Source organism: Muntiacus reevesi, chromosome 13 (genome assembly GCF_963930625.1).
Source record: "Muntiacus reevesi chromosome 13, mMunRee1.1, whole genome shotgun sequence".
NCBI classification, from domain to species: domain Eukaryota; kingdom Metazoa; phylum Chordata; class Mammalia; order Artiodactyla; family Cervidae; genus Muntiacus; species Muntiacus reevesi.
In genome coordinates, this window is record NC_089261.1 from 1,450,369 (window position 1) to 1,471,675 (window position 21,307).

At 58.9% G+C, this 21,307-nt stretch overlaps 2 protein-coding genes across 5 annotated transcripts in view; both read left to right on the forward strand.

The window, feature by feature from the left end:
- The window catches only part of BCR (BCR activator of RhoGEF and GTPase), an 88,039-nt gene extending 79,418 nt beyond the window's left edge, over positions 1-8,621 (forward strand). The window contains exons 17-23 of one of the 2 annotated variants that reach the window (XM_065903668.1): positions 367-426; positions 1,519-1,628; positions 2,754-2,893; positions 3,379-3,513; positions 4,188-4,293; positions 4,639-4,801; positions 5,093-8,621. In XM_065903668.1, the coding sequence (XP_065759740.1) occupies positions 367-426; positions 1,519-1,628; positions 2,754-2,893; positions 3,379-3,513; positions 4,188-4,293; positions 4,639-4,801; positions 5,093-5,182 (804 nt within the window). In that variant the 3' untranslated portion in view covers positions 5,183-8,621. The remainder of the gene's footprint in view (positions 1-366; positions 427-1,518; positions 1,629-2,753; positions 2,894-3,378; positions 3,514-4,187; positions 4,294-4,638; positions 4,802-5,092) is intronic. The other variant, XM_065903669.1, reaches the window with a different exon arrangement.
- A 9,338-nt stretch (positions 8,622-17,959) lies between these two features.
- The window catches only part of SPECC1L (sperm antigen with calponin homology and coiled-coil domains 1 like), an 86,681-nt gene continuing 83,333 nt past the window's right edge, over positions 17,960-21,307 (forward strand). For 2 of the 3 annotated variants that reach the window (XM_065905085.1, XM_065905088.1), the window contains exon 1: positions 17,960-18,133. The gene's annotated coding sequence lies outside the window, so the exon portion shown is untranslated. Of the gene's footprint in view, positions 18,134-18,550; positions 19,357-21,307 lie in introns of those variants that run through there. The other variant, XM_065905086.1, reaches the window with a different exon arrangement.

Consider the following 21,307-nt stretch of genomic DNA (forward strand, 5'->3'; position numbering starts at 1 on the left):
GTGCTGGGGTTGGGGGAGCAGGACAGCCCCCCGCCCCCGGGGCTGCCAGGGCGGGTGTGAGCGCCCCTGGGAAGGGAGGGTTCCCTGGGGAGCAGGGTGCAGGGCCTGAGTGCTCGCTGACTCGGCCCCCAGCTGAGCCTGGGATGCAGGCAGCGAGGGTCTGGGGGCGGGAGGGCTCTGAGGCTCCAGGACTTTTCTAGCGGGTCCTCCGTTTGGACCCCGCTTGGCCCATGGAAAGAGGTACCGGCCGAGGCCTGCTGCTGATTCCGCTTGGACGTGGGGGAGTCGTGGGCTTGGGCTTGCTGCCTGGCCCGGCCTCTGCTTGGAAGCCCAGGGCACCAGGTAACCATGACCCCTTGCTTTCAGCTGGACCCCCAGACCCTGCAGGACAGAGACTGGCAGCGGACGGTCATCGCCATGAATGGGGTGCGTGCCATCCAGCGCTGTGCTGGCTTCTGCTTCCTGCAGAGGGTGGGGTGGTTCCAGTCCCTTCTGAGACCCTCGGGGCTGGAGAAGGCAGAGGCCCAGCGGGGCGGAACCACAGCGTGCGGGCCCAAGGCCACGCGGGCCAGAGACTGGCGGCTGGAGTGCGGGTCACCCACCAGGCACTGGGCGTCCCTCCTCAGAGCAGGGTCCAGGGTCATCACGGGGACGGAGGGGGCCTGGACCCTGGGGTCTGCCCATAGAGACTGAGACCCCTGATTAGACTTCAGTGCCCCGTAAGAATTGAGACCTTAAGAAAAAGCACTGCCACTCACCAGAAAAGCTCTGGGCATGTAGGACAAACCTGGAGGAGGGCGTGGCAGCCTCCTGTGTCCTTGCCTGGAGAACCCCATGGGCAGAGGAGCCTGGCGGGCTCCGGTCCCTGGGGTCACACAGCGTCAGACAGGACTGAAGCGGGTTAGCATGTAGGACGCCGTGCTGACATTTGATAGGTGATTCGTGGCTTTTTGTTACATTATTCTCTACATTTTCTCTAGTGGCCTGTTTTTTTTAGGTTTTTATTTTGTGTTGGGATATAGCCAGTTGACAATGTGACAGTTTCAGGTGAACGTAGAAGGGACTCAGCCACACACATACGCATGGTATGTCCAGTCCAGTTCAGTTGCTCAGTCTTGTGTCCGACTCTTTGCGACTCCATGGACCGCAGCACGCCAGGCCTGCCTGTCCGTCACCAGCTCCCGGAGTTTGCTCAAACTCATGTCCATTGAGCTGGTGGATACACATATGGATACATAGATCCATTCTCCGCCAAACTGCCCTCCCATGCAGGCTGCCACGCAACATGGAGTCTAGCGGTTCTTTTTAATCAGGATTAAATGAGAAACAGAAGCCTCGGGGCCGTGGGGGAGGCTGTGCAGAAGCGGGTCCTCAGACAGCCCTGGCTGTTCTCAGCTGCCGCTGAGTTGGACCAGAGCCCGCCCCCGACCTGGACCTTAGCCTGAGATCCGGGGCCCTGGGAGCAGGCTCTGAGGACCAGGAGGCTGAGAGGGTCGTGCCCCCTGCCCTCCCCTGCAGATTGAAGTGAAGCTATCAATCAAGTTCACCAGCAGGGAGTTCAGCTTGAAGAGGATGCCTTCCCGAAAACAGACGGGCGTCTTCGGAGTCAAGATCGCCGTGGTCACCAAGTGAGTGGCGGGGGGCAGGGCTCCCGTCTCTCGTCCCCGAGGGCGGAGGGCGCCCCCTCCCTGGGTGTCTCTGCAGGATGGACCCCGTGTGGGCACGGTCGTTGCGCGGGGACCCCCCGCAGGTCCCCGGCGCGCCCCTGGCACGCACTCTGTGCGTGGCTGCCTCCCGTGCTGACCACAGACCAGTCCCCAGCAGCTCAGGGGTGTCCCGCCCCCGGAGCCGGGCTCACCAGGGCTCCCTTCCCTCACTTGGAGTTTGTCAGGATCCGAGCTCCTGTCCTGCCTCCCCTCGCCCCCGCCCCCGCCATGGTCAGTCAGGAGTCGCTTGTGTGCAGGTTCAGGGCGGGTCTGAGGACACAGCTGCTTCCTCCAGAATCCACTTTCCCCGGTTTGGAGCCTGGCCTGGCCCTGACCTCAGTGGTGGTCAGGCGGGACACCTGGCTACAGCCTGGCCCCCGGCTACACCCCAGCCGTCCCCCCAGCTCCTCTGGGCAGCTCTGGGTGGGAGCAGGGACCCCCAAACGAGCACCACTCGTGAGAGGGGCTGGGAACAGGGTTCTGCTGCGTCCCGGATCCAGTTGCTAAACTAGACTGAACCGACCCTCCAGAGTTCTTACTCTGAAGAGCTGAAAAGTTCTTACTCTGGCGTCCTGCCTGCAGGAGCTGGAACTGTCCCCTGTTAGGACGTGGAAGAGAGAAGGGTAGTGTCACAGGAATCCGAGCTGAGCACGGGGGCCAGGTGGCCCTGTGGACTTGATCCTCTGGCCCCGCTGCCTGCCGGGCGCCGGGCTCCCCTCTGCCTGAGGCCTGGAGGGGTCCCCTTTCCCCCACCCGACTCGGAGACCAGACCGCTTCCCAGGACCCTTGCAGTCAGTCTCCCGTCAACCCAGGGCCCTGGGAGCTCCGGACTGACCTCCGGTATCGGACCTCGCTCAGAAAGGCGCCTCCAGGGTGGGTGTGCTCGGAGGGTGTCCGGCCCACCCGGACTGTTGGAAAGACCCTGATGAGACGGAGGCAGTGATGATCGTGAGACCGCAGAGCCCGGGGGGGACACAGCGCGCCCAGAGGCGAGGGGGCGGGGCTGCCGAGGCTGAGGCACCGCCCCTCCCCCACCCACCCCCGCAGGAGGGAGCGGTCCAAGGTGCCCTACATCGTGCGCCAGTGCGTCGAGGAGATCGAGCGCCGGGGCATGGAGGAGGTGGGCATCTACCGCGTGTCCGGAGTGGCCACGGACATCCAGGCCCTGAAGGCGGCCTTTGACGTCAGTGAGTGTCTCAGCAGCCGGGCCGGAGGGAAGGGTGGGTGCGGTGCGTGCACCGCTGGGGAGGGAGGTTCGCAGAAGGCGGTTCCTAACCCATGCTGACCACGCACGCATGGCGCTTGCCAAGTCGGACCAGGGGCTTCCGTGGGGCGCCCCCCGGCTCTACCCCTTGGGGACTCAGCTTGCCGCCCCCCCGGGGGTGGGTGTGAGAGAGGTGCCAAGCCCAGGGGTCAGCGAGTCTGGTGCCATGAAGCTGATGGAACCGCCCCGATTGCCAGATGAGGCTGGGAGACCCCAGGGTTGTCTAAGATCGTTGTCTCTCCAGCCGCGGGGGGCCTGGAGCCCTGGCCGGTGTGGCGCGGGGCGGGGGGACACCGCCGCTGTAGTTAAGCTGCCTTCAGGTGACCCACGGGGCCCGGCTGGGGCTCAGAGGGCAGAGCCGACTCGGGGTCGTGGAGGGCTCCGCTCCACTTCTGCGCCCTTCCCCAGACAACAAGGACGTGTCGGTGATGATGAGTGAGATGGACGTGAACGCCATCGCTGGGACGCTGAAGCTCTACTTCCGTGAGCTGCCGGAGCCCCTCTTCACTGACGAGTTCTACCCCAACTTCGCCGAGGGCATCGGTGAGCACGGGGCATCTCCCGTCCCCCCTCCTGTCAGCCTTTGATTGGAGGGAAACCCAAGTTTCAGCACAAACTCTGCGAGTGGCGGGGGACTGGGAACCTAGCCGTCCCGGGAGGCCTCCACGGGCTGACCGCTGTGCCTGTTCCTCACGGTCGCCGAGATGGGGGGCTGCCACTGTGGACTGCAGCTGCCAGTATGGGGTCCGGAGGCTGCTGTCCTCTTCAGCGGCCCCAGACCCTGGCCCATCAGTCAGGGCTTTCGAGTACACCCTGACCCCCGGCCCACCCGGAGGGTGGGGGGCGCTGGCACTCGGGGCGACTGCAGCCTCCGCACCCAAGCCCCGCCAGGGCCGCTCAGCTGAGGACCTGCCCCCACCCACCACCACCCAGGTGCAAAGGCTTGTGTGACGGGGGTCTGTGGCCTCCACTTCCCCTGAGCAGGTGGGAAGGGCCGAGGGGGCCAGGAGGGTAGCTGTGGCCCACCGCTGGCCCGTGTGGTGCCCTCGACCCCTCTGAGGGTCAGATAAGGTGTCCAGGGTGGCCAGGTTCCCACCCCAGGGCCCTCACTGGGGGGCCAGCGTGGGAGGCAGGACCGTGACTGGCCCGGGCCCTGGGGGCGCCTTCCAGCCCGGGGTGGTCACTGTGAGAAGTAACCGCCCTCCACCCCCCTGCAGCGCTCTCAGACCCCGTGGCGAAGGAGAGCTGCATGCTAAACCTGCTGCTGTCGCTCCCAGAGGCCAACCTGCTCACCTTCCTCTTCCTCCTGGACCACCTGAAAAGGTAGCCCCCCTCCTCTGGGCTGCTCAGGGCCCCGGTGGGTCCCCTGCTCCCGTCCGAGTCCCCGGCTCCCGGGGCTTCCCTCTGTAGTGCTCCCCCCATCTGTGGGTGCCCCCCCGGGTACTGGCGCACCACCACCCCCGTCCCCCTGCGCCCTGGCCAGCCATGGGCTCGGGTGTCCCTGCGGGCCTCCAGCCCTCTGCGTTCCGACCGGGAAGAGCCGGCGTGGGTCAGCAGGGGAGCCCTCCCGCTCGCCCTCCCGGGGTGGCCTGGGTCCCCACCCACCTCCACGCCCCCATTCCTAAGGCGGCGTCACAGCAGTTTCCCCACCGCCCCCCCCCCTGACAGGGTGGCGGAAAAGGAGACGGTGAATAAAATGTCCCTGCACAACCTCGCCACGGTGTTTGGCCCCACGCTGCTCCGGCCCTCGGAGAAGGAGAACAAGCTGCCCGCCAACCCCAGCCAGGCCCTCTCCATGACCGACAGCTGGTCCCTGGAGGTCATGTCCCAGGTATGCGGCATGTCCCACGGCTTGCCTACCTGGCCCGGCTCCCCTGCGTCCTGCCAGGGGTTCCCAGCGAGCCGTGCAGGGGAGGTGGCCGAGGTCTGGGGACAGGGCCACGAGGTGGGCCGCGGCTCCGCCCTCTGCTCTTGGCTAGGGCTCCAGGACCGATCCGGGGGCGGGGGGAGGGGGCCCAGGCCTCTGCTGTGAGGGCCTTGCTGTCCCCAGAGGGCCCTGGGTTCTGCGGGGTCGGGGGGCTCCCGTCTCTGAGCCGCCGTCCCCTCCCGCTCCGCCCGGCAGGTCCAAGTGCTGCTGTACTTCCTGCAGCTGGAGGCCATCCCCGCCCCGGACAGCAGGAGGCAGAGCGTGCTCTTCTCCACCGAAGTCTAGAGGCCCCGGCCCGCCCCGAGAGAGCAGAGGATGGCCCAGGGCCCTGCCAGGGACACGGGCCATGCAGCCACAGAGCGGGAGCTGAGCCTCCTGGAGGAGTCACAGGGCCCCCCAGACCCGGCCCACGCTGCTGCCAAGAGGCAGCGACCTCTGGCAGAAGCGGCCGGGGCAGTCCCGGCCCGCCGCCGAGGGCCCAAGCTGGCCTCAGACTGTGTCCACGCCACCACCAGAGGGCGCCCCGAGCCAGCGCGTCGCGCAAGTCGTGGGCCTGGGCGGGACCAGGCGAAGGGAGTGGTTTTTGGAATTGTAACTTAGCGAGTTGAAAGATTTCCACTGGATCACCTGTCGAGATGAGATGGCGCATCTCGGGGAGGAGGGAGCAGGCAGGAGCGGACTCCCTGACTCTTGAGTCGTCGTCCTGAATAAACGCCGCCGCCGCTTCATGCCCGGGGTGGGGGGCCGGGGCCAGGCCCCGTCCGGTGCGGGTGGGAGCGTGTGGATTTCCCAGATCTGAACGCCCCAGTCCTGCTTTGTAACCAGGCTGCAGGGGCGGAGTCCACGCCGTGTGGCGCCTGGCCCCGTTCACCTCCTGGCTTCTGTCTCTGCAGAAGGCTGCGGCAGACGCGGGCCTTCCTCCTGCTGCGTCCTCCGTTGCTTTGTCTCCGCCCGTCTCGCGCGCATCGCGCGGGCAGCCGCCCGCCGGCCTGTGTCCCGTGCCGGGCCGGGCACCAGGGGAGGGGGCCCGGGGCTGCGCACCTCGCCGCCGCTCATCAGGGGAGGGCGAACCCGCCCGCCGTCCAGACGCACGCCCGCCTCGTCGGCTCAGAAGGCCGGCCTCCTCCGACCCGGCCGTCTGCCCCCTGCCCTCCCGTCCGCGCGATCACGCCCCGCGCCCCCCAACCCGGGCACCCAGATCGGCCGCGCCCCCTCGCTGCACGCGCCCCGCAGACTCTTGTAAAGGTTTTCTTCTCTTGGTGGCGGCGGCAGCTTGCCGACAGCTTGTTTTAAACTTTGATCCGAATAGCTTTTTGATACTTGAATATTTTTAAGTTTTATACATAGCCTCTAATTTTTTTTGTTTCCTAACAAGATTCAGACACCCACTGAGATGTTGGAATGTACTCTGTGGACAGGCGGTGTCCACGGCGGCATCTCGTCTTCCTCCGCGCGCCAGCCCTCTTTCCATCGGGAGCTGCTCCGGAAGTCTCCTGGGCACCCGGAACTGGGGGGAGGTTGGGAACAGGCCGAGGGTGGGGGCGCCCACCCCGGAGCAGCTGGAGGGACCGACCCCCCTGCGCACACACTCCAGGCCCCTGGGCTGAAGCCAGGACGTGGCTGGTTACCCTGCCGACTGCCTGACCTAGAGGAGACAGAGCCGGGGACACCTCTAGGTATTTTGAAGACGCGCATCTGTGAAGAATCGTACTGCTTCTTTCTAAGGAGGGGCGGGGCAAGGAGAAAAGAAACAGGCAAAGCTTCCAGGCGGGACTTGCGGGACTTGCGGGAAGAGAGGATGTTGCTGAACCAGAGGAGGGAAGTGGAGGCACGACTCAGGAAAAGGCGTTCGCTTGTCACGCGATTAGCCGGTCACGCCGGGCACTGCTCGGCCCGTCCCGTGTCCCTGGCGGGGCGGGAGGCTCTTCCCCGTCTACGGGCAGGAGCTCCAGGCACGTGGGGGTCACCCGCCCCTCCCTCTCCTGGCTGCTCGCGGACCTGCTGACACGGGGGATGGAAAAAGAAGCCACTCGCAGGTCTTAGGTCCTCATACTGTATTTATTTAGCTGTACTTCGGTCTTGTGGGGAGAGCTTGGTCCCTCTGGGGGATGAGGGTGCAGCAGATGGCAGGGGCAGGGATGCCCTCTGTCCCCTAATGTTCTCTGGACTTGGTGGGTCTCCCAGCCTCCGGCCCCCGACCTTTTCTAGCCTGGCTTCCCATCCCGTCCAGCCCTGGGGGGAGTGTGCTATGCCTGGAAAGTTCTGGCCTGGTTTCTGTTCCCTGGAGCCTTCATGATCTGCGTCCACCATGATGAAACTGGAAAGCTGTCTCTCAGCATCTGTGCCAATCCTGGCTCCCTGCCGCACCTCCTTCCCCGCTGCGAGCTCTTTCTGGACGTGGGATGTGCACTGTCGAGTGGCAAGATGACTGCTCGCTCTTCCCACCGTGGCGGCCGTTGCTCTGGGTCCCCAGGCATCCCGTTGCTCGGCTGAAACTCCGGCACTGACAGGCGGCGAAGCTGGCGGGTGGGTGACCGGCTGGGGGCCGGACGTGACCTTCCTCGAGGCTCAGCGGCCGAATGCCGCCTTGCCGCCCGGGGCCCTGCATCTGGAGCTCGAGCCTGGCCACACGCTGGGGTTGGCGGTGGGTCTCTGGGCAGCCGCGTGTCTGAGTTCCAGCTCAGCCGTCTCTCCTGCCGCGGTGTGGGGGAGAGACTGCTGACACTTTCATTAAAGTTCCTTGAGACGACTTGCGTCTATGCTGGTGGTGCCGTAGAAACGCCGTGACCAGAGGCTCCAGGAGCGCCCCCGACGGGGCTGACGGGTCAGGGCTGGGGGTGGGCATTGGGGCTGGAAGCAGTAGCAGGTGGAGTGGGCAGGCGGGCATCCAGGAGGCCTCCCTGAGGAGGTGGGCACTGCTGGGGACGGGCCCGGCCCGGGGCATCCACTTGCCCACAGGCCGCCTCTCCGCCAAGCGCGGGGCTGTTGGGTTTGGGGTGAACAGCTGCAGGGATATGGGCATGGCCCGGTGCGGGGTGGGTGTGGGGTCCAGCCACGCCCAGCCCAGCCCTGCACGAGCCCCTTGGCCTCCATGGTTCCCACCGGTGCTTGCGAGCCCAGCCTTTGGGTTGCCGGGCATGGGTCCCCTGAGCTGCCACCAGCGTTGCCTTCAGAAAAAGCCACCCAGCGTCCAGGGAAGCCGTGCCCCCGTGGAGATGGGCATGCCAGGTGGGGACACACGGGGCCACAGCCACGGGGACCTGCCTTGCCATCCTTGACGTCTGCCAGCATTATCCCAGGGTCCCTCCAGGGCGCCTTCCTTGAGGCGGAAGGGTTGGCATTTGCAGAGCTGCATGGACTCTGGGCTGCTGCCCTCCTGACGCTTGCTGACGAGGAAAAGGCTTCCGCGGGCCCCCCTCCTCGGATCTGGCCCCTGAAAGGCAGTTCTGTGTGTGCGCGCGCACGCTCAGTTATGTCTGACTCAGACCCCCTGGACTATCGGCCGCCAGGCCCGGCCCCTCTGTCTGTGAGATTCTCCAGGCAAGAATACTGGAGTGGTTTGCCATTCCCTCCTCCAGGGGAATCTTCCCGAAAGTCTAGTTATATCTCTCTATCCCTGCCTTCTGGGTCCTATTCGAAAACCTTTAATAAAAAGAAAAGCTCCAACGCAGCTCTCTCATGAGGAATTGACTTGGGGACAAGTGGACGGGTCCCCATTGTTGCTGAGAGCAGGGGCTTCGTCCAGCCTGGCCCAGGCAAGAGGCACGGCCAGGGAGCGGGACCGTTCGCGGCTGTGGGGTCTGAGGGCTTAGACCCCAAAGACCCTCGGAGTCAATCCTTTGCTTGGTAGGTGGGTAAACGAAGTTTGCATGGAGCACCCCCCCCCCCACCGCCGCCGTCTCAGCTGTTTGAGGAGCAGAGACAGGCTGGGGACGCGGTGTCTCCATGCCCCCCACAGGCGGGCTGCCTCTCCGCTGGGCTGGAGCCGAGGCCTGGCGTCTCGCACGTACCCCAGTCGCAGGATTTGTGTAAAGACCTCAGAAGAGCCTGCATACCCCCCACCACCCACCCCCCCCAAAAAAGAAGGCCCCAGTGGCCTTAAAAGGAATTATTTCCATGGTGGAACAAGTGATGGGCTGTCCCCAACAGCTCTGAACAGATAAACAGGAAAAGCGAGGGGGTGGCAGACAGCCCCCCGGAGCGGCCGCCCTGGGTCGGCGGGCAGGCTGGGGGCCGCGGGTCACCCCGGGGTGAGGGAGGGCACTGTCAGACCCGAGGGGGGACCCTGTGTCACCCTGCTCGCCCGGGTGGCGGGGAGAGCCGCGCAGAGCGCGACCGCAGGCAGCTATGGGAGCGGTCCCGTGGAAGGCGGGGCCCTGCTGCGTCTGATCCGCGCCCAGGCTGGGAAGGGAGGCTGCTGCTAGGGGGGCTGCTTGGGGGCGGGTGGGGGGCAAGGCTGCTCGTCTGCGTGCCCCCGCGTCACAGGCCACGTGTCCCGGGACAGAACTTCCGGGGGCCTCTCGGGCCCGTTCAGCCAGATCACTGAGGGCTCGGTCTCTCTTCCGTTCTCCTGTGGTGGACCTGGCCAGAAACTCTCCCTTTGGATTTTCAGGTTTCTTGGTGGAGGGGAGCCGGGCTGCTGGGATAAGCTCTACCTACGTGCTAACTCTCTTCAGTTATGTCCAACCCTGCGACCCTGTGGACTTGCGGCCCGCCAGGCTCCTCTGTCCACGGGGATTCTCCAGGCAAGGCTGCTGGAGTGGGTTGCCACGTCCTCATCCAGGGCCTCTTCCCAGGCCAGGGATCGAACTCATGTCTCTTGCATCTCCTGCGTTGGCAGGTGGATTCTTTCACCAGGAGCGCCAGCTGAGAAGCGCAGTTGCCGAGAAGGGTTGATTCAAATGGGATTCTGGCCAAGGAAGGGGCCTGAGGGGCGAGGTCTACACGGGAGCAGTCCCACCCCTATCCCCAGGGCGGGCGGGGGAAGGCGGTGCCTGGATGGTGGCCAGCCCAGACCTGGGGCCTCCCCGGGGCTGGAGGGTGTGAGGCTGTGACCCCTGACTTCTGTCTGTGTTCCCCCCGCCCCCCTTAAGGCAATGCACCCCTGAAGGGCACTCCCTAGGCAGGGTGCTTTCACACGGTGATGGTGACGGCCAGGAAGAGACTCCGGGGTTTGTGGGCGGTGGGCGGCGGCTGCAGGAGCCTGTCCACCCAGCAGGCCGCCTGGTGTAACCCTGCCTCTGACCCCCGCCAACCCCGCACTCCGGGAGATCCAGACTCCACGCTCCATGTGGTTATAGACAGGGCCGTGTTCCAGCCGCAGGTGCTGAATCCCCAAGCCCCAGCAGAGATCAGGCGTGAAGCCCTGACTCCACGGCCTGATGGCTTCATAAGAAGAGGGTGAGAGACGGTTGTCTGGCAGTCCCGTGGTTGGGCCTCGGCGCTTTCAGGGCCGAGGGCCCGACTTCGGTCCCTGGTTGGTGAACTAAGACCCCATAAGCCATGAGGCATGGCTGGGGGGATACAAAAAGAGAGCGAGAGACCAGAGCTGTGTTTCCGCTGCTCCCAGAGGAAAGGCCACGTGAGGACATGGAGAGAAGCCGCAAGCCAGGAAGAGATGCCAGGGGAGGAACCAAACCGGATGGCACTCTGACCGTGGGCTCCAGATCCGTGAGACATCCGTGCCGGCCGTGTGAGCCCCTGGCCCGCGGTCTTCACTGTCACGGCCGCCCAGGTCCGCCAGACGGTGGCCTTTTGGCGGTTCTGACCCCTGGCTGGACCCAAGCCTGGGACTGAGTCTTCCCCGTGCCGCTCCTGGTTCACGGCCCTCACAGAGCCCCGCGGTGGTTGAGTGACCACCCCGAGCGCGGGGAGTGCCCACCCCCACCCCCCGGTCCGGGCCAGGCCAGTGAACCTCATGGCCAAGCCCCGCTGCTCACCCCGACCGGGGGCTCTGGGCACCAGCCCCTCCTGCCCACAAACGGCCCCGAGAACACAGAGGTCCCCTTCCCCACCTGGGCCCCCAGCCCGCTGGCTTCTGGGCCTCTGCCCCCGTCTGCAGAGGTGCCCTCCGCGGCTTGGCACCCCTGCCCCAGAAACCCTCCTAGCTCACTCTAATCCCCGAGAGCAGGGAGAACGGAGGCTCTCTCCACCCCCGAGACCTCCCAGCTGTGGCCCGTCCATCTCCTTCTCCAGCAGGCTGGAGGCCCACTCCTCACCAGGCCCAGGCCAGCCTGCTTCTGGCCGGAACCCCGGGCCCCTCGAGGCCAGGCCAGCAGCCACTCCCAGCCCGATGTCTCTGACCCACTCCCACTCTTGCTGCCACAGGCAGCCCTGCTGACCCAGTGTTAAACGAGCCTCCCAGGGCGGCTTATGCTTTCTCAACAGGCTGGTCCTTCCTCCGGGACTTTCCAGAACTCCTCGGAACTGCCTTCAGGCCATCCTGCAAACGCGGCGTGTTTACACAGAGCCCTGCTTTGGGTTGCAAACGGGATAACGGGTGTACTCTCAGGCCCGCCCTCTTTACCCCTTTGCTTGATGTCTCCCTGGAGTGAAAGCTACCCTCACGGGGAGAATTTTGTGTAGGCTTCTCGGGAGGCTAGTTTGCAAGGGGGACCCTGGCGGCTGAGGGAGGGGCCCCAGGCCCACAGGCCAAGGCGTGGGCCACTCACATAGGTCCTTGGGCCTCACTCTCCTCACCTGTAAAGCAGGTTTGGTTTTTTTTTTTTTTTTTTGGCCGCGCGGTGGCTTATGGGATCTTAGTTCCCCAACCAGGAGTTGAACCCAGGCCCTCGGCAGTGAATGCACCCAGTCCTAACCACTGGACTGCCAGGGAGTTCCCTCCTCACCTGTAAAATCGGGATTTAATCAGACACTTTGGCACGGGAGAGGGCCACAGGCAGGCGGAGGAACATGAGTGGAGTCTCAGTCGGGGTCCTCGTGGAGGTGAAACCAGGAGGCTGGACCAGGGTGAGTGCTTTCTGTGGACAGGGACCCAGAGCTGAGAGACAGTCAGCTCAGTTCAGTCGCTCAGTCATGTCCGACTCTTTGTGACCCCATGGACCGCAGCACGCCAGGCCTCCCTGTCCATCACCATCTCCCAGAGTTTACTCAAACTCACGTCCATCGCATCAGTGATGCCATCCAACCATCTCATCCTTTGCCGTCCCCTTCTTCTCCTGCCCTCAATCCCTCCCAGCATCAGGGTCTTTTCCAATGAGTCACTTATTCACATCAGGTGGCCAAGGTATTGGACTTTCAGCTTCAGCATCAGTCCTTCCAATGAATATTCAGGGCTGATTCCCTTTAGGATGGACTGGTTGGATCTCCTTGCAGTCCAAGAGACTCTCAAGAATCTTCTCCAACACCATAGTTCAAAAGCATCAATTCTTCGGTGCTTAGTCCAACTCTCACATCCATACATGATTACTGGAAAAACCATAGCTTTGACTAGATGAACCTTTGTTGGTAAAGTAATGTCTCTGCTTTTTAATATGTTCTCTAGGTTGGTCATAGCTTTTCTTCCAAGAAGCAAGCAAGCATCTTTTAATTTCATGGCTGCAGTCACCATCTGTAGTGATTTTGGAGCCCAGAAAAATAAAGTCTGACACTGTTTGCATTGTTTCCCCATCTATTTGCCATGAAGTGATGGGACCAGATGCCATGATCTTAGTTTTCTGAATGTTGAGCTTTAAGCCAACTTTTTCACTCTCCTCTTTCACCTTCATCAAGAGGCTCTTTAGTTCTCCACTTTCTGCCATAAGGGTGGTGTCATCTGCATGTCTGAGGTTATTGATATTTCTCCCGGCAATCTTGATTCCAGCTTGTGCTTCCTCCAGTCCAGCGTTTCTCATGATGTACTCTGCATATAAATTAAATAAGCAGGGTGACAATATACAGCCTTGACATACTCCTTTCCCAATTTGGAATCAGTCTGTTGTTCCATGTCCAGTTCTAACTGTTGCTTCTTGACCTGCATACAGGTTTTTCAAGACCAGGTCAGTTGGTCTGGTATTCCCATCTCTTTCAGAATTTTCCACAGTTTGTTTTGATCCACACAGTCAAAGGTTTTGGCATAGTCAGCAAAGCAAAAGTAGATGTTTTTCTGGAACTCTCTTGCTTTTTCGATGATCCAGCAGATGTTGGCAATTTGATCTCTAGTTTGTCTGCCTTTTCTAAATCCAGCTTGAACATCTGAAAGTTCTCGGTTCATGTGCTGTTGAAGCCTGACTTGGAGAATTTTAAGCATTATTATGCTAGCGTGTGAGATGAGTGCAATTGTGCGGTAGTTTGAGCATTCTTTGGCATTGCCTTTCTCTGGGATTGGAATGAAAACTGACCTTTTCCAGTCCCGTTGCCACTGCTGAGGTTTCCAGCTTTGCCAGCATAAAGGAAGCATTTCCGGAGCCCTGGTGTGTGCCAGGCCCTGTCCTCGGGATGCTCAGTCTGTCTCCAGGGCCTCAGCCGTTACTGTTTACTAGCCGTGTGACCGCGTGTGCAGAAAGGCACGGTGTGCAGGGGCTGCTTATTGAGGTGGGGACCTGTTGTCTAGTTCTCCAACACCCCTGACTGATATTCTTCAGAAACAACTGGAGGTGCAGAGAGGTTGAGAGCCACGCTCGAGCTCACTCAGCTGTCCCGGCCGGAGTCTGGGCTCAAGTCTGGGGGCCAGCAGAGCTGTTACATAGGCCCCCTCCTTGCCGGCATCAGTCTCCCTGACTGTGAAGTAAGGGGCCTCTTTCTTTTTCTGGCTGCGCCGGGTCTCAGTGGGAGCACATGGGATATCTTCACTGCCACGTGGAGGACCTTCCGTTGCGGTGGCGTGGGGGATCTCGTTCCCTGAGCAGGGACCAAACTCAGGCCCCTTGCGCTGGGAGCATGCAGTCTTACCCCCTGGACCACTAGGGAAGTCCCTAAGAGGGTTTCATGGCCTCTGAGCTCTGTGGGCCACGAGGAAGGGTGGCCACCTTGTCCCGAGTTGCTGTCCCTCCTGTGTCTCCTCTGGACTGCCCCCAGTCCCTCCCCACCAGGCTTCAGAGCGTGGCCGCCTGGCACCTGAGCTCCTTCCAGGGCCAACACAGCAGCTGCGGAGGCCGGGCAGCACGTCTCGGTCTGCAGACACCTCTTGGCTCCGCTGACAGCTGCGTGTTTCCCCGGACGCAGAGCGCCGGCTCCTGGAGAGGCGCGAGCAGAATCCCGGGCTTGCTGTCCTGGCGTGCGAGGAGCTGACGATCTGCTAACTGCTGGGGACACCTGTTTTCTGATGAAAACTTGGCCTGTGGGTCCTCCCTGTTTGGCTCCTCCAGCTGTGGAGCAGACGGAGCAGCTGGGCCCGAGTAGGGTGGGTGGGGTTGGGGGTGGGCGTCTGGGGGAGCCGAGTTGGTCAGCGGGAAACTAGAACTGGAGGCACAGAGCTTGGTGGGGGGGCGGTGGGGGTTTCCAGGTTGCAGAGCTCCATCCATCTCAGCAAAAACTGCAGGGCCAGCAGAGCCTGACCAGGCGGCGATGCCCGCCTCTGAGGCTGGTCATCACAGCGCCCCAGATCCCGCCACTTGGTGGTCGGGGGCGGTGGAGGCTGGGCCCTGGGAGGGGCTCCCATGGTGACAGATGTTCCGGACACCTCTTGCTCCTGGCCAGCAGCTGCCCAGATCGCCTGCTCTTTCTGCCCCCTCCACTCCTGATCAGCTGAGAGGGAGGAGGGAGCGAGGAGCAGTGAGGCCCAGCCACAGACTGGGGTGAAGTCTGGACAGGTCTGTGCACCCCCCCCTCAGGCCTGTGACCTCTCCTCTGACCCCAGCACCCCACCAGGCCTCCCGGCCTCTCCAGGTCTCCAGACTCTGAGGGTCTCCCTCCCCATCCTGCACACGCCACAAGGCCAGTCTTCCTGAAGACGATCTCATCGCATGTCATTTCCTGGTCCCAAAGCTGCAGTGACCGGCTTCTGTCCACAATACAGAAGCCAAGTTCGAGGTCTAGTTGGGGAAGCGCTTTCTGCCTCAGATCCTCCTCAAATGCCATCTCCTCCTGGAATCCTGCTGATGCCTCCAGGACACCTGAGCCCCATCTCACCCGACTCGGGACCAAGTTACACAGCTGCCTATTCAGAGAAGGCTGTTGGAGGCTGGGGACCTGGTCAAAGTCAGCTTTCATGCCCACCCATCCCCTGCACAGGTGTGCAGTCCGGGTTGCTACTCAGGAAATGTCAGCAGCTCCTTTTACTTTGAAATTTGAACGGCAGAAAATCTAGCTTTGTGGTTTTGGCTCATGAAAAGTAATTTGCTGTGTATCAGAAGGTTCATGGGAATCTGATTCCTAATGTTAAAAAGTAAAATTGTGACTCATATACAAATATAAAATAAACACATATCACAGAGTCTACTGAACTCACTCATTAAGTGAGGGAAGCAGCAAGATGTTATCATCAGGTGAAAGGAGAACTCCAAGGTCAGACACATTTACAGAATAGAAATGTTGAAATGAACTTGGAGGCAAAACTGGTTTTTCCACTGTGGGGGAGGGTTGTTCCAGGACAAGAATTATGTGCATTGCTATCAATCTTCTACTATATTGCAAAAGAACTCAGACAATATAAGGCCCAGGAAGTGAAAAAGTGAGAAAATGTTAGTGGCTCAGTCCTGTCTGACTCTTTACAACCCCAAGGACTGTAGCCCTCCAGGTTCCTCTCTCAATGGAATTCTCCAGGCAAGAATATTGGATTTGGTAGCCATTCCCTTCTCCAGGGTTATCTTCCAGACTCGGGGATCAAACCCAGATCTCCTGCACTGCAGGCAGATTCTTTACCACCTGAGCCACAGGGAAGCCCATAAGGCCCAGAGCCCCCCAGAATTCAGAATCAGATAACCTAGAGGGGTGTGTACCAGAGACACATATAGCTTCCCATTGGCAACACCAGGAATGTTTTTCTTTTGCTTAACCCAGTTTTCATTCCACAAATAGCTCACAACTGGAGACAACCCAAATGTCCATCAATAGAATAGATAAACCACCATATGGTAAATTCACACAGTGTAGTGATATTCATTTTGCATGCCACAGATGCATGCAACAAGACGGATGCAGCTTGCAGACTTAACGTTGAATGAAAGAGGGTGACACAGAAGGATACCTGCTATAGGCTGAATCCTGCCCCCTGAAGATATCCAGTGCTTCCCTGGGATCTGTAAATGTTCGCCTATTTGGAAAGGTCTTTGAAGATGTGATAGGTTAAGGATCCTGAGATGGGGGGTTTATCCCGGATTATCTGGCTGGGCCCTAAACACCATCATGAGTGTCCTTATGTAAGAATCAGAGGGAGGCTTCACACAAATACAGCAAAGACCATAGACCGAGGCAGAGGTTGGAAAGAAGCAGTGACAAGCAAAGGAGCATCAAGAAATGCAGGCAGCTGGCAGAGGCAGAAAAGACAAGGGCCCTCCAAGGAGACCCAGAGTTGCTGACGCCTAGGGGTTGGACTTGCCGCTTCCAGAACTGTGAGATGATATGTTCCTGTAGCTGTAAGCCATTCAGGTTGTGGTAACTTGTTACCGCGGCCCTTGGAAATCAATACGATAGAATTCCACTTGTTTAAAGTTCAAAATCGGCCCATGTTCATCCTGAGTTAGAGGTCAGAATGTGGTGACCCTTGGGGAAGTTGCAGTGTTGGCAAGGGAGAAGGGAGATGTGGCAAACAGCTCAAGTTCTTTTTCCTGACCTTCAGGTTTTTTGTATTTCATTGAGTCATACACTTGTTTTGTGTACTTTTATATTACAGTGTCTAACATATTAAATTAGTCTTTAATGTTAGAGCGTCTCGTCCTCTGTGAAGTTCTTACAGGGCTGGAGTTAGGATCTAAATGATGTTGAGACCTGTTTGAATTGTAAAGGCCAAAATGGATGCAACGTGAATGCCCTTCACAGTCATCAGGCATTTGCTGGCTGCTGGGCATCATGCCAAGCTCCCTTCATGCATTATCCCACTTAATCCCCCAAACCCATAACAGCTCCCACTTTGTAGACTAAGAAACTGAAATGTGAAGACAAACGGTTAGAAAGTGAGGAAGCCAGGATTTAAACCCAGGCTGTCTGGGGATGAGGACCGTGACTCAAGTCCTACACACATGTAGAATTATCTCTAGGCTATTAAACCATCGTGGCTATTCCGATTTCTTTTTTTTAACAAAGGTGCAGATCATCATGTATAGTAGGCCATCAGAGAAGCCCATAGTAGGCTACCATTTATGGTATATATAAAAAGAGAATTGAAAGAACCAAACAGGTTATTTTGGATCTTTGTTTATATTCATAAAAATTTTTTAGGAGACTATCAAGAAACTCAATGTATTTAGTTGCAGTTGGGAAGAGGAACTACAGCAAGGGAGCTGGGGTAGAGAAGGCGCTTCCTGAACTTTCAAACAAGTGAATGTATTGGAAATTTATTCAGAAGCAAAAAGGAACAAAGATTTATATGAATAAAAACCACCAGAGAATTATGTGAACAACTTTACGCCAATGGTTTTGAGAACATGAACACTTTTCTACAAAAATATAACTCCGTAAAAATGATATGGGAAGACAAAGAAATTGTCTAGACTTAGAACGGTTAATGTCGTGCTTACTCTAACACCTGCATCCCCATCTCTTCCAAGACCTCCGGGGAGCAGCGGGAAGACAGGGCTTCTGTGTTTTCCTCACCACCGTCCAGCTCAAGCGCAGCACTGCCCCTGGCACGCTGTAGATACGTGCTGCGTGAAGGCTGGACCTCTGGGCTAAGCCAAGCCTGGGGATGGGATGAGGGGAGCGCTAATGCATCACTCGGCCACGCTCTGAACAGCCGCCAGGAGCATCCACCACCCCGAGGGCCCGCGGGAAGCCTGACGCATGCGCAGTGCCTGCCCGAGGCCAGTCGGGTGGTACAGCGCCTGCGCGATTCCAGCCGGGGGTGGGGGGACGCGAACAGGGCAGCGCGGCCCGCGCCTGCGCAGCGACGCGTGTGGGCGGGGCCCGCGCCGCGCCTGCGCAGTCCTCGGCGGCCGTTGGGGGACGGACGAGAGGCGGGCCCGGGGGCGGGGGAGCCGTGAGGGAGGCTGGGCCGGGCTGGGCCGGGCGGACGGCGCCGCGGGCTTGGCTGCCGCCCTGAGGCCGGACTCAACGGATTCGGGCCGCGCCACCGGGCGAGCTCGCCGCCCGGCCCCAGCCCGCGGAGCCAGCGAGCGAGCGAGGCGGCGGCGGCGGCGCGCGGTAAGAGCCTGCTCCGGGCGCCCTCAGCACGAGCGACGGCCGGCGCGCCTCTTCGCCTCAGCGCCGCCCGCGCGGCCCGGCCCCGGCGGCCCCGCGGACCCCGGCGGCCCGCGCCTGCGCCGTCCCCTCCCGGGCCCCCCGGCCCGGCGCGCGCCTGCGCCGGCCGCTCCAGGGCCCCGGAGCCTCCCGCGAGGCCGCCTGGCCGGCAGCCTCGCCCCCCGCCCCCGGCCGCCCCGGGGCAGGGCCGGCTTCGCGCGCGCACCGGCTGGCGCCCTCCCCTCGCGCCCCAGGCGCGGCCGCGGCCACCGCTCCACAGCCCCTGGCCGGCGGTGCTCTGGCCCCCCATCCCCCGGCTGGCTCCCTGGCCTCGGGCCTCCTGCGGGCTCCGCTTCCGCCGGCCGCGAGCCCCCTCCCTCCACCCCCACCTGCGCCCGGCTCTCTGCTGGCGGGGTCAGCCCGGGGCGGACGGAGGGTCCTTAATTCTCCGTACCCGGTTCATTGCTTCGGGTTGAAGGTGAACACTCTTGTGTTGTTGCCGAGGTTATCTTTACATTTCCCGCAATCCGGTCATTGTATGGCTTCAGTGGTTAACGCTTGAGACATTAGAGTTGGTCTCTGGGCAGCTCCCCTTGAGATAGATTACTTGGGAAAAAGAAATCAGTGTCCACATAGTTTCGGCCTGCTTAACAAAACCAAGGAAGAATCTCTGTGATCAAACGCAAGTGAATCTGGGTTTGCCGATGCCCTTGGTAATTCGCCGGCAAGCACGCGAGGACCCGAGGAAAATGACTATAAATTCGTCGTCCTGTATCGATTATGGGGGAAATGTCTCTCTCTTTTTTTTAAAAGCATCTCCAGACGTTGATAATGTTTCATAAATTTTCAAGAGATGCAAGAAACTACAGATAATGTTTGCTTTCACCCCCGGAGCTGCATCTTGACATGAAATCAGAGCCTGGGGTTTTGGTAGATACCAGCAGACATCAGTACCTTATGGATAGCTTATTAAGTAAAGACATCGATGAAGAGTGTACGGTGTGAGAAGTAGGGTATTAACCTGGGTAAGGTTTTTTTTTTCCTATAAAGAGATAGCTGGTCCACTAATTTTTTTCCTCTGCGAAGATGTCTCCTTTCCTCCTCTGAAGACTGCACTCCAAGCAGTCTTTAAAGACTCAACTGGAGACAGCTGGAGGACGCTCTTGAATTGCCTGTGCACATTCTAGGTATATAGGGATTTTCTTGACCTTCATTTTCTGTGAGACTGAATATTGTGCCGTGGTAGAGCTTTATCACTGCGCACCGTGGCAACAGTCCAGATACCTGAGTGTCCAGTTCTGCATCATGGTGAGTGGGAAGTGATTACAGCGGTTGTGGTTAAGGTGAGGCCTGTATCAGAATTTCTCTTTTAAACTTAACTTTTGGGATTTGGGGGTGTGTATCTGCTGTTGTGTCCTCTTGAGATGGGATTTCTCTGAGGCAGAGGTTCTCTTTATAAACTGACTCGACCCAGTTCCTCTTGTATTTCAGATGCATGTGTGCGTGCTCAGTCGTGTCTGACTCTTCACACCTGGTGGACTGTAGCCCGCCAGGCTCCTCTGTCCGTGGAATTTTCCGGGCAAAAATACTGGTGTGGGTTGCCATTTCCTACTCCAGGGGATCTTCGAGACCCAGGAATAGAACCCCTGTCTCCTACATAGGCAAGAGGATTCTTTACTGCTAGCGCCACCTGGGAAGCCCATATTTCAGATGACTCAGATGATAATACTGCTTTGGTTCAAAATAATTATCAGGGTTGGGTTTCATAATACATTAAGACTTGGTGTATAACCATATACATATTTAAATCACGTGGCTCACTTATGCATAGTTATGATGCAGTAGAGGAAAAGTGACAAGGTGTCAGGAGGCAAGATAAATTCTCTTTGCGGCTTTGGGCTAGTCAGTTTTCCTTTCTGGGCTTTATTTCACCATGTATAAAGGTGGCATTTGGAAGTGGAGATGGAAGGACTCTGAGCTGTCGGTTTTAATGTTCAGTGGCTCCTTGCCTACTTAATCCTCTTCAGCCAGAGGTAGAACTGGGCCTTCTCACCAATTCCATGACATTGTGGTCCTTCCTTAAAGATTGGAGAGGTGGTGTCATAAAGTTGGTGTGAACAAACCTCAGAAACTCTTGGTCAGGCTGTGAAACGAAGTGTTGAGTGGGCTTCAGTGTATTTAACAAGGACAGTATAGAGAGTTTTTTGTAAAACTAAATTTATTCGACTAAAAGGCTGTTCTTTCTAAAAATGTCATTTTCTTGATGTTAAAACATCTTTTATGATATGATGGTGATAGTAAATGGTGGTATATGGGATTGTAAATGGCATCTACAAGGTTCGTTCCCTTATCACAATAAGATATTTTTAGAAAAAAAAGAGAACCTAGAATCTGTTGTTTTGCTATTGCAGTAAGGGAGTTTAGGAAAAAGTTCCTGGGGCTTTTGCGGCTAAGAAGATTAAAACATAGATTACTTTTTAAGAGTAGATATGAGTTTGGCTTTACTTTGTGGTAATTCATTTGTCACAAGCCACAGGCAACCAAGGAGGCTCTGTCATGTAGTAAAGATACTTCTCTTCTGATCACCCTTTCTACCAGATATAAAATGTCAGGTGTGTGTGTGTGTGTGTGTGTGTATATGTCAGGGGTGTGTGTGGGGTGTGTGTGTGTGTGTGTGAATGTCAGGGGTGTGTGTGTGTGTGTGTGTGTGTGTGTAAGTCAGGGGGGGTGGGTGTGGGTGTGTGTGTTTGTGTGTATGTCAGGGGGGTGTGGGGTGTGTGTGTGTGTGTGTGTGTGTGTGAATGTCAGGGGTGTGTGTGTGTGTGTGTGTAAGTCAGGGGGGGTGGGGGTGGGTGTGTGGGTGTGTGTGTAAGCCCAGGCAGGGGAATTCCTCCTGGTGGTTGGAATTGTTAGTATTGAATAGACTGGCTGCTGAGGTAAAGAACCCCTGTGGGGATTCGCTGTCAGCTGGGAAATCTTTCAGTATTGTGGCCCCAGTCTTTTGCTGTGAAACACCATGACCATCAAGAAATTAGGCTATGCTGATGGGAGAAGTGGCTGGCTCCATCTGTTTTAAAGTGGATGTGTAACAGATGACCTTTGTGTCCATGAAATCTTAAAAATTTTTAAAGATTTAAA